This window comes from Macrobrachium rosenbergii, chromosome 46 (genome assembly GCF_040412425.1).
Source record: "Macrobrachium rosenbergii isolate ZJJX-2024 chromosome 46, ASM4041242v1, whole genome shotgun sequence".
Classification (NCBI taxonomy): Eukaryota; Metazoa; Arthropoda; class Malacostraca; order Decapoda; family Palaemonidae; genus Macrobrachium; species Macrobrachium rosenbergii.
The window spans coordinates 19,580,136-19,594,901 of record NC_089786.1 but is presented as its reverse complement, the minus strand read 5'-3'; the positions used below and the strand labels follow the sequence as shown (position 1 = coordinate 19,594,901).

Below are 14,766 nucleotides of genomic sequence, written 5' to 3'. Positions count from 1 at the left end.
GAAGACGTTTGAATGAAAACCGAAACTCTTCACGTATGACGAGATGGTAGCCTGATTTCTAGTTCACCTTAATAGCCCAAATGAGGCGTTACATCAGTTCAGAAGCTCTATGCAAGGTGCTTGACTTCGGTATATTGGAATAGAAGCCACTGGAAAGAGAGGCAGGCCGCTGGCACAAGGCTGATCAACAGTAGTCGTAAAAGTGCAGTTGCCCGTTCGTAGATTACCGATGTAACAAGAAAAATATATGGATGCATATTATGATTATCGTTCCTCGACACTCATTATGCATTGTTCGTACCCAAACTGAAGGATGAAAAAAAATGAGGTAAGTTTGACTTAGAACTTGGACATCAAAAGAGTAAATTGCGAAAATTTATGTAGCTTTGGATGGAGGTGAGGGGGTCGAGGGAATGATGAAACCAAGGTTACTCTACTGTAGATCTTGGGTGAAACAATAAATTTTTACCTGTAGTAGTATTACCACTACGTGGCAACTCTCATCTCGTTCACTATTATAGTCCCAGTGTTTAGATGCTGTTATCTGTATTGTACTCCATGTCTTTTGGTTGGGGGCCGTAGGGTTCAACAAGGGTTGAAACCGAAAATGTATAAGACAGTTACACTAAATTTATTCAAAATTATGTATGTCTACTAAAATTTATAACCACTGAAGAGGAAAACGTTCACGCCGTACTATTATGAACCATCGACGCAACAAGCTTGTCGATTGTTTATCATTATCCAGTGACAATTTGTGAACATCATTGGGCTAACGAATTACTTCAGCATATACCAGAATTGCATTATTGGTAACATATTAAATGTAATAAATATGAGCGGAATGATAAATGAAAACGAAAGGAACTAAATAAACATGAAAGTGACGAACCTTCTTGGTTTTCGAGGTAACTTCGTATCGTCCTCCCGCCATTTTTAAACTGCGCTGTTGCTACGCGGTTCACCCTCCCAGTAGACATGTAATTCCGTCTTGTGTAACTCCTCTCAGCTTCGTTTCCGCGAACGTTTTATAACGGAAATATAAAGAACAAGATTCCGGTGTGAGGTAACGAGGTTCAGTGTGAAAATGAAAGTGTCTGACACTAAATTAGTGTCTTCGTGTTATCAAAGTACGCAGTGCACACGTGCAACATATTTTGCAAGTGATTCACAACTGGCTCTTCACAACATGGCGCGCAACCGACCTTCCGAAAAACAGGTGTCCAAAAGGCCGGTGAGTGTAACTGTCGGTTTGTGTTTAAAATATTTATATCGTGGCGTAAATTTACTTTAATTGCAGCTGTTTCGAAGAGTGGGATAAGTAGTCTACCATGCTACTAAGGCTACCGAGACCTACTGTGTTACTAAGGTTACCTGGACGTATTATGCTACTAAGGCTACTTAAACCTACTATATTTATTAGGGCTACCTAGACCTACTGTGCTACTAGGGCTACCTGGACGTACTATGCGACTAAGGCTACTTAGACTTACTATTTCTGCTAAGGCTACCTGGACGTTATTATGGTACTAAGGCTACTTAGATTTACTATTTCTGCTAAGGCTACCCAGACCTACTATACCACAAGGCTACCTAGACCTCCTGTGCTACTATGGCTACCTAGACGTACTATGCTACTTAGACCTACTATATTTACTAAGGCTACCTGGACCTTCTGCGCTACTTAGGCTACGTAGACCTACTGTGCTACTAAGGCTACCTAGACCTAGTCACTACTTACGTTGATACTTTGACCACTATGCTACCAGTGTGCTAATATTTTAGCACCCCTCATATAAATCTCTCTTGCCTATTTTGGCTGTAACGCCTATTTATAAAAGTCAATAAAGGTTTGTATGAAATCTGATCATCCAGGCTATGGCAACATTACAGTGGCAACAGTTAAGACCGTTTTATTTTGCGCACATACAGTAGTTCTACCAGAGCAAGCTTGTATCACGGTAAAACTGACAGTATAAAATGGTGTTTTTGTGTTCGTTATACTGGCCGATTTGTCTGCCAATTGTCAAGCCAAGAAAGAAATCAGTGCGCGGGACTTACCGGATTGCAAACGTGGTGTTGGTCCTGGTGAAGCCGAACTCTTACGGGTAAAACCTTCGGCCAACAGATAAAAGTAACGTTACACTAGAGAGAATCCCTGGCCGATTTATCTTTCTGTGCCATTTTCTTCACTTTAGAAAGGGAAATTTTTAGACTATTCATATGGAATTTGAAAGAATTAAAGCATTTTTTTTTTTTTTGCAAATTGCTGTTTCATGTGTGTTATCGACGTTTTACTGACACTAACCAAACCAGACTTCTAAATCCTTTGTATTGTTTTCGATAAAACCGTTATCTCCAGTACGTATTCCCTTATCGTATCGAGTGAAAAATGGCCAGGAAAGACAAGGTTAGTAGCAGAATACAGACAAGAAACCGAATTATTTGCTATATTTCATTTACCGGGGTTATCCACCAGACCCAGCCTTATTGCGAGAGAACAGGTGCCTTTTATGATTCTCCTGAGAGCTCTATTGACATTCTGATACCTCCCTAGTTAAAAAAAAAAAAAAACCTGTTTATAAAAGAAAGCATTTCTTCCTGTTTTTGAAGCCTGGCAATATTTGTTCATAAATATATGTATATATATTATAATATACATTTAAATAATGGATATTTTTACAATATATATATAATATATATATGTATGTATGTATGTATGTATTATGTATGTATAATTAGCTAGGTCAGGCAATTAAAACTGACTGCTACCGCGGTGGTAACCAGTGTTACTACGTGGACTCCACTGCCCTAGGATCTTTGAATAGGTTTAGGATACTAATGCTCCGTATTCCAAGGCAGATGAACGCATATTGAATGGTTGTGAACCCCTTGTAGAAGGGTATGCTTCCTCAATGGCTTATGGGTTTCTGTCTGTTGAGGCCATCTTCAAATACGTAATTTAGGTCAGCTTATGTACTCAGGCAGTGATACAACCTGGTCATTGCTGCCGTAGTAAGTGCTAGTGGTTGTATGTAACACTTCCATTGTGTTAAACGTATGGAAATAAGTTGAGGCATAAATGAAGTAAAATAAAAGGGGACCATCACCCTCAGGTCATTTACTGGGTTACGGATAACGGGTATTAAACTGAACTGAAAGATGTCAAACTTGCAGGATTTGTCTCTCAGTTAGATAGAAGGGTAAAAGGAATTTTCAATATACCTTAAAAAGATTGCTGAAATCCCTTTTGCAGTGTGTCATTTTCACTGCTCATTATTTCTAGGTTACTGATTCATTTACATGTAATTGTTATTTGTAGATTTTTCTTGGTGAATCTCAATACTGAATGACTTTTCACTGCTACAGTTGGTTGTCATCAAAGTAAAATAATACTAAAGACCGTTTCGACAGAGTTAAGTATCCTTTATATGGGATGAGGTTTTACAGAAAATTGTTATATATTTTTAGACTGGTTTACGAATTTGTGGTGGCCCTGGACAGCTGCCCACCAATAAATCTAATACGGCCAATACTCCATACTGATATTGCAAGACAAATGTCGAGAAAAAAATTGAATACTGACTTAAGATTGTTAATGTGAATGGTTGTGGTGCAAAAGAGAAGAAATGTATGTCTGGTTTGTTTAAAGTGGGAAAAAAGTTTTGATACTTAACAAGAACTGATAGCAAGAATGGGAAGGACAAAGAGTAATTGTGTCTGGAGTAGATGAAAGGTATAGACTTAGAGCAGTGGTTCTTAAACTTTTTTGCCTTGCGCCCCCCTCTGCGTTATGTATAGACCTCACGCCCCCACCCCTGAAATTTTTGCCAACTATAATCTACAAACAATATGTTGTCTATTTGTATGCTATTATGCTTATCATAACAATAAAAGACAATTCATAAACAAGATTTGAAATTAAAATTGACTTATATTTTTAATTTTTGGAATGTTTTGAGATAATTAGAAAATATATGGAAGCCGTGATAACGTTTTTGGCAATTTTATAAGTAACATCACAAATTAAAAAATTAATTGGCACCATCTGGCAACTCTGCTTGCGCCGCCCTTGGAAGCTTCTGGCGCCCCCTCGCCCCCCAGTTTAAGAATCACTGACTTAGAGCACGGTGTAGACGTGATTAAGGGAAATGTTAGCACCTGCAGCGTCATGATGACTCTAGGGAAAAACGGAAGAATACAAATATCTTATCTTGACGACTGGACTGGTGGGAGTAATTTCTTTTAAGAGAACAGAACTTTAATAGTGAGTGTTTACTGATTAGGATGAAAAAGCTTGGAAAAAAAAACTGCTTTCAGGTGAGTTCGAATTTGTATCTGGCTAGGTTCGAAGAATATGAATTGGTGATTGTGATAGATTAATAACATGCAGAGGTATGCAGCAGAACAAGGAATGGTGTTGTTAGTAGGTGTGGAGTTCCAGGGATAAATGGGAATGTAGAGAGTTTAGTGAAAATATGTTGGATAAAGGGCTTAATTGTTGAAAGTGCATGGGTCCAGATAAGAGTGTTCATAAGCATCCCTGGGAAAGAGAAAATTTATGTACTAAATCAGAGTGGAATGAGAGGGTAGGTGTATGGATTTAATGGTGGGAGGAAAAGTGGTTAGAAGTAAAGGACCTGGTCATTCGTTGGTTGAAGCAGAAGTGGCGATCGACTGAAGTTTAAGTTGAAGAGGAAGGCGTGCAAATATAGCTGTAAATTTAATCAGATATATATGAGTTTGATGAAAAGGGAATAATGAAGGTACAGTATAAAAGGCTAAAAACTAGCTAGGTTTAGAGAGAAAATTTACGAAATTTCAGTTTGGGGTCATAGTCAGCAGGGAGCACTAATTTTTGAAGTTCAAATGCAAGAGACAAGAGGGGGCTGAGTATATGAGTTCATGAGGATGAATAAGGTAAGCAAGAGGAGATTCAAAGAGAAAAGGAAGGCAAGGATAAAAAAAATGGCTAAGGGGTGAGAAAGTACTGTGGGGACACAAAGAGTCTGTTTTACAGGGAAGTAATTTCAGAGAGAAAGGTTAAAGGGCAAATGGAAATCGAAATAAAGGATGCAAAATGAGTTAATTGAGTGGAAGGGAGGTAGAATGCTGAGAGACGCAAATGTGGAAGGACTTTGTTTAAGTTTGACAATGCTTATGGGAGTGACTAAAGAACATACTAACATTAGGTAGTTTAACTACTTAGCCCTTACAGGGCTGGCCACTTGAGGTCGTAAGGAAGGCACTTAACATGTTGAGGATGTAAAAAAAAAAAAATCACCAGAGATCCGATTGTAATGGTGATGCTGCAGTACCTTGATGAAAATGTGAGAGTGGCTAACAGGGGTATGTAAGGTTTATCTGACCGTGGAAAGGTTCCAAGGGAATGGGTGAAATAAATAATTCTTTATTAAGATTGAAGGTGATATGAGACAAAAAATTATAGGGGTATAACATTCCTTTGTATACCATGGGATAGTTTGGTAAGATTCAGGTTGAGAAACTAAGAACTGTGACAAAGATTGAAAGGGTGCAGTTTTAGGCAAGGAGGAGGGTGTGTTGCTCAGATGTTTTGTATGGACCGAGAAAAAGCTTATAATAGCAATGTTAGAGAGAGACAATGTGGAAGGTGTTTAGGGGTATGGTATGGAAGATCAATTCAAATGTTTTTATGGGAGAAATATGGTGCAGAAATATGGTTGGATGTTATGTCTTCAAGTTGTTAAATATCTATAAGGATGAAGTACAGCAAGAAGTCAGAGAGTGGACAGGTGCAAAGATGTATTATAAAAAAAAATGGATGATATTTTCAAATGATACAGTGATGAATTTAATAGTTGTTTGTACGGGACTTAATTTGTATAAAGTCTGGTATATTAGCTAGTGTATTGGTTCCCTAAGGTCATGTAAATGAACTGGGAGAGAATGAAAAAGAATTGTGGGGAAAAGCCGAGTATACGAGACAAAAGCAATAAATATGTAATATGCAATAAGAGACTTCGAAGCAACTGAACATTACGTAAGAAAGTGATTGTGGAATGTCCCGAAAAAAAAAAAGCCGCAAGCACTGATAATATTGACGTTGTAACAGAGTCCCTATTGTATGAAATGACCCGAACTTTTATATTGACATTGTGATAGAAACGTCATTATATGTGCCCTCGGCCTTTCATTGTCATTTCGTTTTAATTTTTGTTTCTGTAACTTTTTTTCCTACTTTCAGTTACACCCGGTTCCTCTGTTTCTGTTTCATATATTTTCGTTCAACGTCATTTCTTCAGGTCTGGTTACCAAATCTTCAGTTTCGACTCATTCATCGTCTCATTTAAAGAAGAAAAAGATCAAGGACAACCAAACAATGTGCATGGGATATTTTATGCCTAGAGTTTCGAGGTACTCGGTTTTACTTCTGAACCTTAAGTTGAAATAAGAGAGCAATGAAAAAAAGCAGACAATATGTTTAGATCGGAAAAGCGCTATCGGGCGCAAGTCCTTTCATCCCCAGTTTTCTATTTTGGGTACCAAATGATAGATCACTCCTTTACAACAGGTACTTTACTCTATCAATCTTTTTCATTATAATATGTCAGCTGCTTGTTCACAGCTCAGTGCTCGCTAGATTCCTTTACAGAATTCCTTGGCTTGCCTTTGCTGTCCCTGTGATTTAGGGGTAGAGGAAGGGCCATTCGCTTTGCGTAGAGCCATCAGTAGCCAGTGCCTTGCTCTCCCAGGTCTCATGTGGGTAGAGAGGGTGCTTTGACACTGCTTTTGTTTAAGAAAAAGCAGGCCTTATGCCAGCATGGGATCTAGTTCCAAAAGTGGCCTGTACACTTACATAAGGGCGGTGACCATATGTATGCGTGCATACAAATGGTCAGCATGCATACATACTGGTCTCTGTGACTGTGTGAGGAAGTGCGGTGACCTACATTTCCTCTGCTGCTCATTAACAACCTTTGACCTTTATGAATATTTCTTTGGCTGAGTCGGTTGAGCTTCAGACTGTCATTCGACGGGCCGGAGTTCAATTCCCGCGACCGGCTGATGAAGAGTTAGAGGAATTTATTTCTGGTGATAGAAATTCATTTCTCGCTATACTGTGGTTCGGATTCCACAATAAGCTGTAGGTCCCGTTGCTAAGTAACCAATTGGTTCTTAGCCACGTAAAATAAGTCTAATCCTTCGGGCCAGCCCTAGGAGAGCTGTTAATCAGCTCAGTTGTCTGGTAAAACTAAGGTATACTTATGAATATTTCAAATCAAGAGGAACAATGATGTTCGGCAGTTAAATATTGAATGTGCTTGCATTGTGCATGAATATAAAGACTATGACTGTAGAAGACTGTTTTAATAATGAAGCTGGAGTAAGACAAATATGAAAGAGCACGGAATGCAAGACTAGGAAAAGGAACAACAAAGAATTTATAATGAGAAGATATACAATCAGGGGAGGAATGTGTCAAGGGAAATTATAATGAAAAGAGGTATCGCAGTATTGGTAAAGTTTGGGTAAAACTAAAAGTCACGAGATGTAAATCATTATTCATATTATTATCAGAAGTGACAGAAGATAATGCAGATGCGAGTGATGCAAGAGTAAGAGAGAGAGAGAGAGAGAGAGAGAGAGGAGGGAGAGAGAGAGAGTTACGTTCCACGAACACTCATGATTTTCAGACGTACACACGGACAGACTGTGGGAATAAGGGGTTGGTTCATAATTCACACAAACAGCATTTTCCCCATATCCTGCATGGCATACGTTGCAGGACTGCAATAGGAATATTACGGAGATTTGAAAACCTGTTCTGTTCTGCTCTTTGAATAGAACATTTTTGCTTTTGATTCTTTGCCTGCGTGCTACGTATAAAAGCACGTAGTCTGTTGGGTGAATTTTAAATTTTTAAATATGCTTGCTGAGAAGCCAGAAGTGTGCGTCCTGGCGACACCAATGCTTCCATGAAGGGAAAAAGGCGTGTCGAGATTATATATATATATATATATATATATATATATATATATATATATATATATATATATATATATATATATATATATATATATATATATATATATATATATATATATATATATATATATATATATATATGTAATGTGTGTACACATATATAACACATATATACATATTTACACGTGTAAATATAAATATATTTATATATAAAGAAAAATATATATGTGATATGTGATTTATTTATGTAAAATATGTATGTATTTATTTATATATACAGCTATATAGATAGGTAGATAACAGGTATATAAATATAAAACTTGTCAAAGAAATATATTTTTCTTAGAAGATGCATATCACCAGAAATATATTTTTGTTAGAAGATGCACATCACCAGAAATATATTTTTCTTAGAAGATGCACATCACCAGAAATGCGTTAAGATATAATGCTACCATTGTAAAATGATTCCCTTCTCTTTGGATTAAAAGTCACATGATTGCATGTGTATTTAGTAAGTTTTTTTTAAGTAATTCGTAACATAAAACTTATATTTAAAGCTTAGTGTGCTCTAATTTTGGGTCAAAATTGCCAGTGGCCCCCCAGCTGCTGTCCATTCGTCAGCCTTGGCCACAAGCCTAGGTGATGCTCAGCTCACACTTCCAGTTTCCAGTGGCATTCCAGAGCCAGTGAACTTCCAGCAGCCCCCTAACTGCTGTCCATTCACCAGCCTTGGCCACAAGTCCAGGAGATGTTCATCGAGCATGTAAAGTTTCCATTGGGCATTCCAGGGCCAGTGAACTTCCAGCAGCTCTCCAACCACTGTCCATTCGCCAGCCTTGGCCACATCTCCAAGTGATGTTGAGCTCCCAGGTCCAGTTTCCTGTGGGCACTCCAGGGTCAGTGAACTACCAGTGACCCCAAAACTGCTGTCCATTCACCAGCCTCGGGCACAAATCCAGGTGATGTTTGGGTCACATGTCCAGTTTCCCGCAGGCATTCCAGGGCCAGTGAACTTCCAGCAGCCCCCCAACTGCTTTCCAATTTCCAGCCTCGGCCACAAGTCCAAGTGATATTCAGCTAGCACATCCAGTTTCCATTGGGCATTCCAAGGCCAGTGAACTTCCAGCAGCCCCTCAACCGATGTCCATTTGCCAGCCTCGGGCAAAAGTCCAGGTAATGTTCTGTTCCCAGGTCTGGCTTCCACTCCTAGGCCAGGGACCTCACAGCGCCCCCACAAACCACTGTCCATTTGCCTGCCTCTGTTCCGCTCCCATGTCTTACTTCTGTTCTAGAGCCAGTGAACTTCCAGCAGCCCCCAAACAACTGTCCATTTGCCAGCCTCTGGCACAAGTCAAGGCAATGTTCCTCTCCCATGTCCGGCTTCTGTTCCAGGGCCTGAGAACTCCCAGTGGCGCCTCAGTTGCTGTCCATTCGCCAGCCCCGGGCACAAGTCCAGGCAATGATCTGCTGCCAGGTCCGGTTACCGTTCCAGGACCAGTGAACTTCCAGCGGCCCCCCAACCACTGTCCATTGGCCAGCCTTGGGCACAAGTCTTGCTTCCAGGTCCTGCTTCCATTCCATGTCCAGCGAACTTCCAGTGGCCCCCCAAATACTGTCCATTTTCCAGCCTTGGGCACAAGTCTAGGCAATGTTCCACTCCCAGGTTTGGCTTCTGTTCCATGGCCAACGAAATTCCAGCTGCCCCTCAACCAGTCTAATCGCTAGCATCAGGAACAAGTCCATTCGATGTTCCGCTCCCATGTCTGGCTTCCGTTCCAGGGCCAGCGAACTTGCAGCAGCCGCCCAACCACTGTTCATTCGCCAAACTCTGGCAGAAATCCTGGCGATGTTCCGCTCCCAGGTCTGGTTTCTATTTCAGAGCCAGCGTACTTCCAGCAGACCCCCAACCACTGTCCATTCACCAACCTTGTGCTTGAAATTCTGCTTCCAGGTCAGATTACTGTTCCAGGGCCAGCAAACTTCCAGCAGCCCCCTTACACTGTCCATTTACCAGCCTCGGGTACAAATCCAGGCAATGTTCCGCTCCCAGGTCCAGCTTCCATTCCAGCACCCGCAAACTTCCAGCGGCCCCCCAACTGTTATATGGTTTGCCAGTCTCAGGCACAAGTCCAGGCAATGTTCCACTCACAGGCCCACTTTGGTTCCAGGGCCAGCAAACATCCAGTGGCACCCCAACCGCTGTCCATTCGCCAGGCACAAGTCCAGGAGATGTTCCACTCCCATATCCAGCTTTTGTTCCAGGGCCAGTGAACTCTCAGAGGCCCCCCAACCACTGTCCATTCGCCAGCCTCGGGCACAAGTCCAGGGATGTTCTTCTCGGTCCGGCTTCCATTCCAGGGTAGGCGAACTTCCAGTGGCCCCCCAACTGCTGTCCATTCGCCAGCCTCGTGTACCAGTCCAGACTATGTTTGGCTCACAGGTCTGGCTTCCATTCCAGGGCCAGTGAAACTTCCAGCAGCCTCTCTTATGCTGTCCATTCGCCAGCCATGGGCACAAATCCAGGCAATATTCTGCTCTCAGGTCCTGCTTACGTTCCAAAGCCAGCAAACTTCTAGCAGCCCCACATCTGCTGTCCATTTGCCAGCGCCGGGACAAGTCCAGGCAATATTTCGCTCACAGGTCTGGCTTCTGTTCCAATGCCAGCGAACTTCCAGCAGCCCCTCAACCACTGTCCACTTGCCAGCGTCAGGCACAAGTCCAGCCAATGTTCTGCTTCCAGGTCTGGCTTCTCATTCCAGGGCCAGCGAACTTCCAGCGGCCCCCAACCGCTGTCTGGTTGCCAGCATCAGGCACAATTCCAGCCGATGTTCCGCCTTCAGGTGTGGCTTCTCATTCCAGGGCCAGCGAACTTCCAGCTGGCCCCCAACCGTTGTCCGGTCATCAGTGTTAGGCACAAGTCCAACAGATATTCCGCTTCCAGGTCTGGCTTCTCATTCCAGGGCCAGTGAACTTCCAGCGGCCCCCCAACCTCTGTCCGCTCGTCAGCATCAGGCACAAGTCCAGCCGATGTTCCACTTCCAGGTCTTGCTTCTCATTCCAGAGCCAGCGAACTTCCAGCGGACCCCCAACTGCTTTCCGCTCGCAAGCATCAGGCAAAAGTGCAGCCGATGTTCCGCTTCCAGGTCTGGCTTCTTATTTATGGGCCAGTGAACTTCCAGTGGCCCCCCAAAGGCTGTCTGCTCGCCAGCGTCAGGCACAAGTCCAGCCGATGTTCCACCTTCATGTCTGGCTTGTCATTCCAGGGCCAGCGAACTTCCAGCGGCCCTCCAACCGCTGTCCACTCACCAGCGTCAGGCACAAGTCCAGCTGATGTTCCACCTTCAGGTCTGGCTTGTGATTCCAGGGCCAGCGAACTTCTAGCGGCCCCCCAACTGCTGTCCGTTCGCCAGCATCAGGCACGCCTCCAGCTGATGTTCCGCCTTCAGGTCTGGCTTCTCATTCCAGGGCCAGTGAACTGCCAGTGGCCCCCCAACTGCTGTCCGCTCACCAGCATCAGGCACAAGAGCAGCCGATGTTCCACTTCCAGGTCTGGCTTCTGATTCCAGGGCCAATAAACTTCCAGTGGCCCCCAAACCGCTGTCCGCTCACTAGCGTCAGGCACAAGTCCAGCTGATGTTCCACTTTCGGGTCTTGCTTGTCATTCCAGGGCCAGCGAACTTCCAGTGGCCCTCCAACTGCTGTCCAGTGTCAGGAATAAGTCCAGCCAATGTTTCCAGCCTTCCAGGTCTGGCTTGTGATTCCTGGGCCAGCGAACTTCCAGCGGCCCCCAACTGCTGTCTGCCAGCGTCAGGCCAACTGCTTCCAGGTCCTTGTGATTCCAGGGCCAGTGAACTTCCAGCGGTGTCAGCATCAGGCACAAGTCCAGCCGATGTTCCGCTTCCAGGTCTGGCTCTCATTCCAGGCCCAGAGAACTTCCAGTGGCCCCCAACCACTGTCTGCTCGCAAGCCTCAGGCACAAGTCCAGCTGATGTTCCGCTTCCAGGTCTGGCTACTCATTCCAGGGCCAGCGAACTTCCAGTGGCCCCCCAACCGCTGTCCATTTGCCAGCGTCAGGCACAAGTCCAGCTGATGTTCCGCTTCATTGCAGGGCCAGTGTTCCAGGTCTGCCTGCTTCAGGCCGGGCTTGCATTCCAGGGCCAGCGAACTTCCAGCGGCCCTCCAACCGCTGTCCGTTTGCTTCCCATTCCCTCAACCAGCGTCAGGCACAAGTCCAGCCGATGTTCCGCTTCCAGGTCTGGCTTGTGATTCCAGGGCCAGCGAACTTCCAGTAGCAACCCTCCATTCGCCAGCGCCAGGCTGTCCGTCGCCAGGTCTGTCTTCTCATTCCAGGGCTACTGAACTTCCAGTGGCCCCCCAACTCCTGTCCGCTCACCAGCATCAGGCACAAGTCCAGCTGATGTTCCGCTTCCAGGTCTGGCTTGTCATTGCAGGGCCAGCGAACTTCCAGCTGCCCCCAACCGCTGTCCTTTCACCAGCGTCAGGCACAAGTCCAGCCGATGTTCCGCTTGCAGGTCTGACTTGTGATTCCAGGGCCAGCGAACTTCCAGTAGCCCCTCCAACCGCTGTCCGCTCGCCAGCGTCAGGCACAAGTCCAGCAGATGTTTCGCTTCCAGGTCTGGGTTCTGATTCCAGGACCAGGGAAATTCCAGCTGTCCCCCAACCGCTGTCCGCACGCCAGCGTCAGGCACAAGTCCAGCCGATGTTCCGCTTCCAGATCTGGCTTATGATTCCAGGGCCAGCGAACTTCAAGCGGCCCCCCAACCGCTGTCCGCTCGCCAGCGCCAGGCGCAAGTCCAGCCGATTTTCTGCTTCCAGGTGTGGCTTCTTATTTCAGGGCCAGCTAACTTCCAGCATCCCCCCAACCACTGTCCACTCGCCAGCGTCAGGCACAAGTCCAGCAGCACAAGTCCAGCTGATGTTCCGCTTCCGGGTCTGGCTTCTTATTCCAGGGCCAGCGAACTTCCAGCGGCCCCCCAACCACTGTCCGTTAGTCAGCCGATATTCCGCTTGCGGGTCTGGCTTGTGATGCCAGGGCCAGCGAACTTCCAGCGGCCCCCCAACTGCTGTCCGCTTGCCAGCGCCAGGCACAAGCCCAGCCGATGTTCCACTTGCGGGTCTGGCTTGTGATTCCAGGGCCAGCGAACTTCCAGCGGCCCCCCAACCGCTGTCCGCTTGCCAGCGCCAGGCACAAGCCCAGCCGATGTTCTGCTTGCGGGTCTGGCTTGTGATTCCAGGGCCAGCGAACTTCCAGCGGCCCCCCAACCGCTGTCCGCTCGCCAGCGCCAGGCACAACCCCAGCCGATGTTCCGCTTACGGATCTGGCTTGTGATTCCAGGGCCAGCGAACTTCCAGCGGAACCCCCAACCGCTTTCCGCTCGCCAGCACCAGGCACAAGCCCAGCCGATGTTACGCTTGCAGGTCTGGTTTGTGATTCCAGGGCCAGCAAAGTTCCAGCGACCCCCAACCGCTGTCCGCTCGCCAACGCCAGGCACAAGCCCAGCCGATGTTCCGCTTGCGTGTCTGGCTTGTGATTCCAGGGCCAACGAACTTCCAGCGGCCCCCCAACCGCTGTCCGCTTGCCAGCGCCAGGTACAAGCCCAGCCGATGTTCTGCTTGTGGGTCTGGCTTGTGATTCCAGGGCCAGCGAACTTCCAGCATCCCCTCAACCGCTGTCCGTTAGTCAGCCAATGTTCCGCTTGCAGGTCTGGCTTGTGATTCCAAGGCCAGCGAACTTCCAGCAGCCCTTCAACCGCTGTCCGCTCGCCAGCACCAGGCACAAGCCCAGCCGATGTTCCGCTTGCGTGTCTGGCTTGTGATTCCAGGGCCAGCGAACTTCCAGCGGCCCCCCAACCACTGTCCACTCGCCAGCGCCAGGCACAAGCCCAGCCGATGTTCCGCTTGCGGGTCTGGCTTGTGATTCCAGGGCCAGCGAACTTCCAGCGGCCCCCCAACCGCTGTCCGCTCGCCAGCGCCAGGCACAAGCCCAGCCGATGTTCCGCTTGCGGGTCTGGCTTGTGATTCCAGGGCCAGCGAACTTCCAGCGGCCCCCCAACTGCTGTCCACTTGCCAGCGCCAGTCACAAGCCCAGCCGATGTTCCGCATGGTCAGGCTTTGGTTTCCAGGGCCAGCGAACTTCCAGCGGCCCCCAACCGCTGTCCGCTCGCCAGCGCCAGGCACAAGCCCAGCCGATGTTCTGCTTGCGGGTCTGGCTTGTGATTCCAGGGCCAGCGAACTTCCAGCGGCCCCCAACCGCTGTCCGCCAACCCAGCCCAGGCCAACAGCCAATGTTATCCGGGTCTGGCTTGTGATTCCAGGGCCAGCGAACTTCCAGCGGCCCCAAAGCTGTCCGCCAGCGCAGCCAACCCAGCCGATGTTCCACTTGGGTCTGGCTTTGTGATTCCAGGGCCAGCGAACTTCCAGCGGCCCCCCAACCGCTGTCCTCGCCAGTGCCAGGCATAAGCCCAGCCATGTTGCGTGTCTGGCTTGTGATTCCAGGGCCAGCCAAACTTCCAGTGGCCCCCAACCGCTGTCCGCTTGCCGCCAGCGCCAGGCACAAGCCCAGCCGATGTTCCTGCAGGTCTGGCGGCAGGGTCTGGCTTCCAGTGATTCCGTTCCAGGGCCAGCGGTCTTCCAGCAGCGAACGCCAACCGCTGTCCGCTCGCCAGCGCCAGGCACAAGCCCAGCCGATGTTCCGCTTGCGGGTCTGGCTTGTGATTCCAGGGCCAGCGAACTTCCAGCGGCCCCCCAAACGCTGTCCGCTCGCCAGCGCCAGGC

The 14,766-nt window shown here is 46.8% G+C and overlaps 1 protein-coding gene across 1 annotated transcript in view; it reads left to right on the top strand.

Annotated features, from left to right (window-relative positions):
* Positions 1-910: 910 nt before the first annotated feature.
* Positions 911-14,766, top strand: part of LOC136830263 (keratin, type I cytoskeletal 9-like) — a 149,226-nt gene continuing 135,370 nt past the window's right edge. The window contains exon 1 of the mRNA XM_067089624.1: positions 911-1,234. Coding sequence (XP_066945725.1) covers positions 1,088-1,234 — 147 coding nt within the window. The 5' untranslated portion in view covers positions 911-1,087. The remainder of the gene's footprint in view (positions 1,235-14,766) is intronic.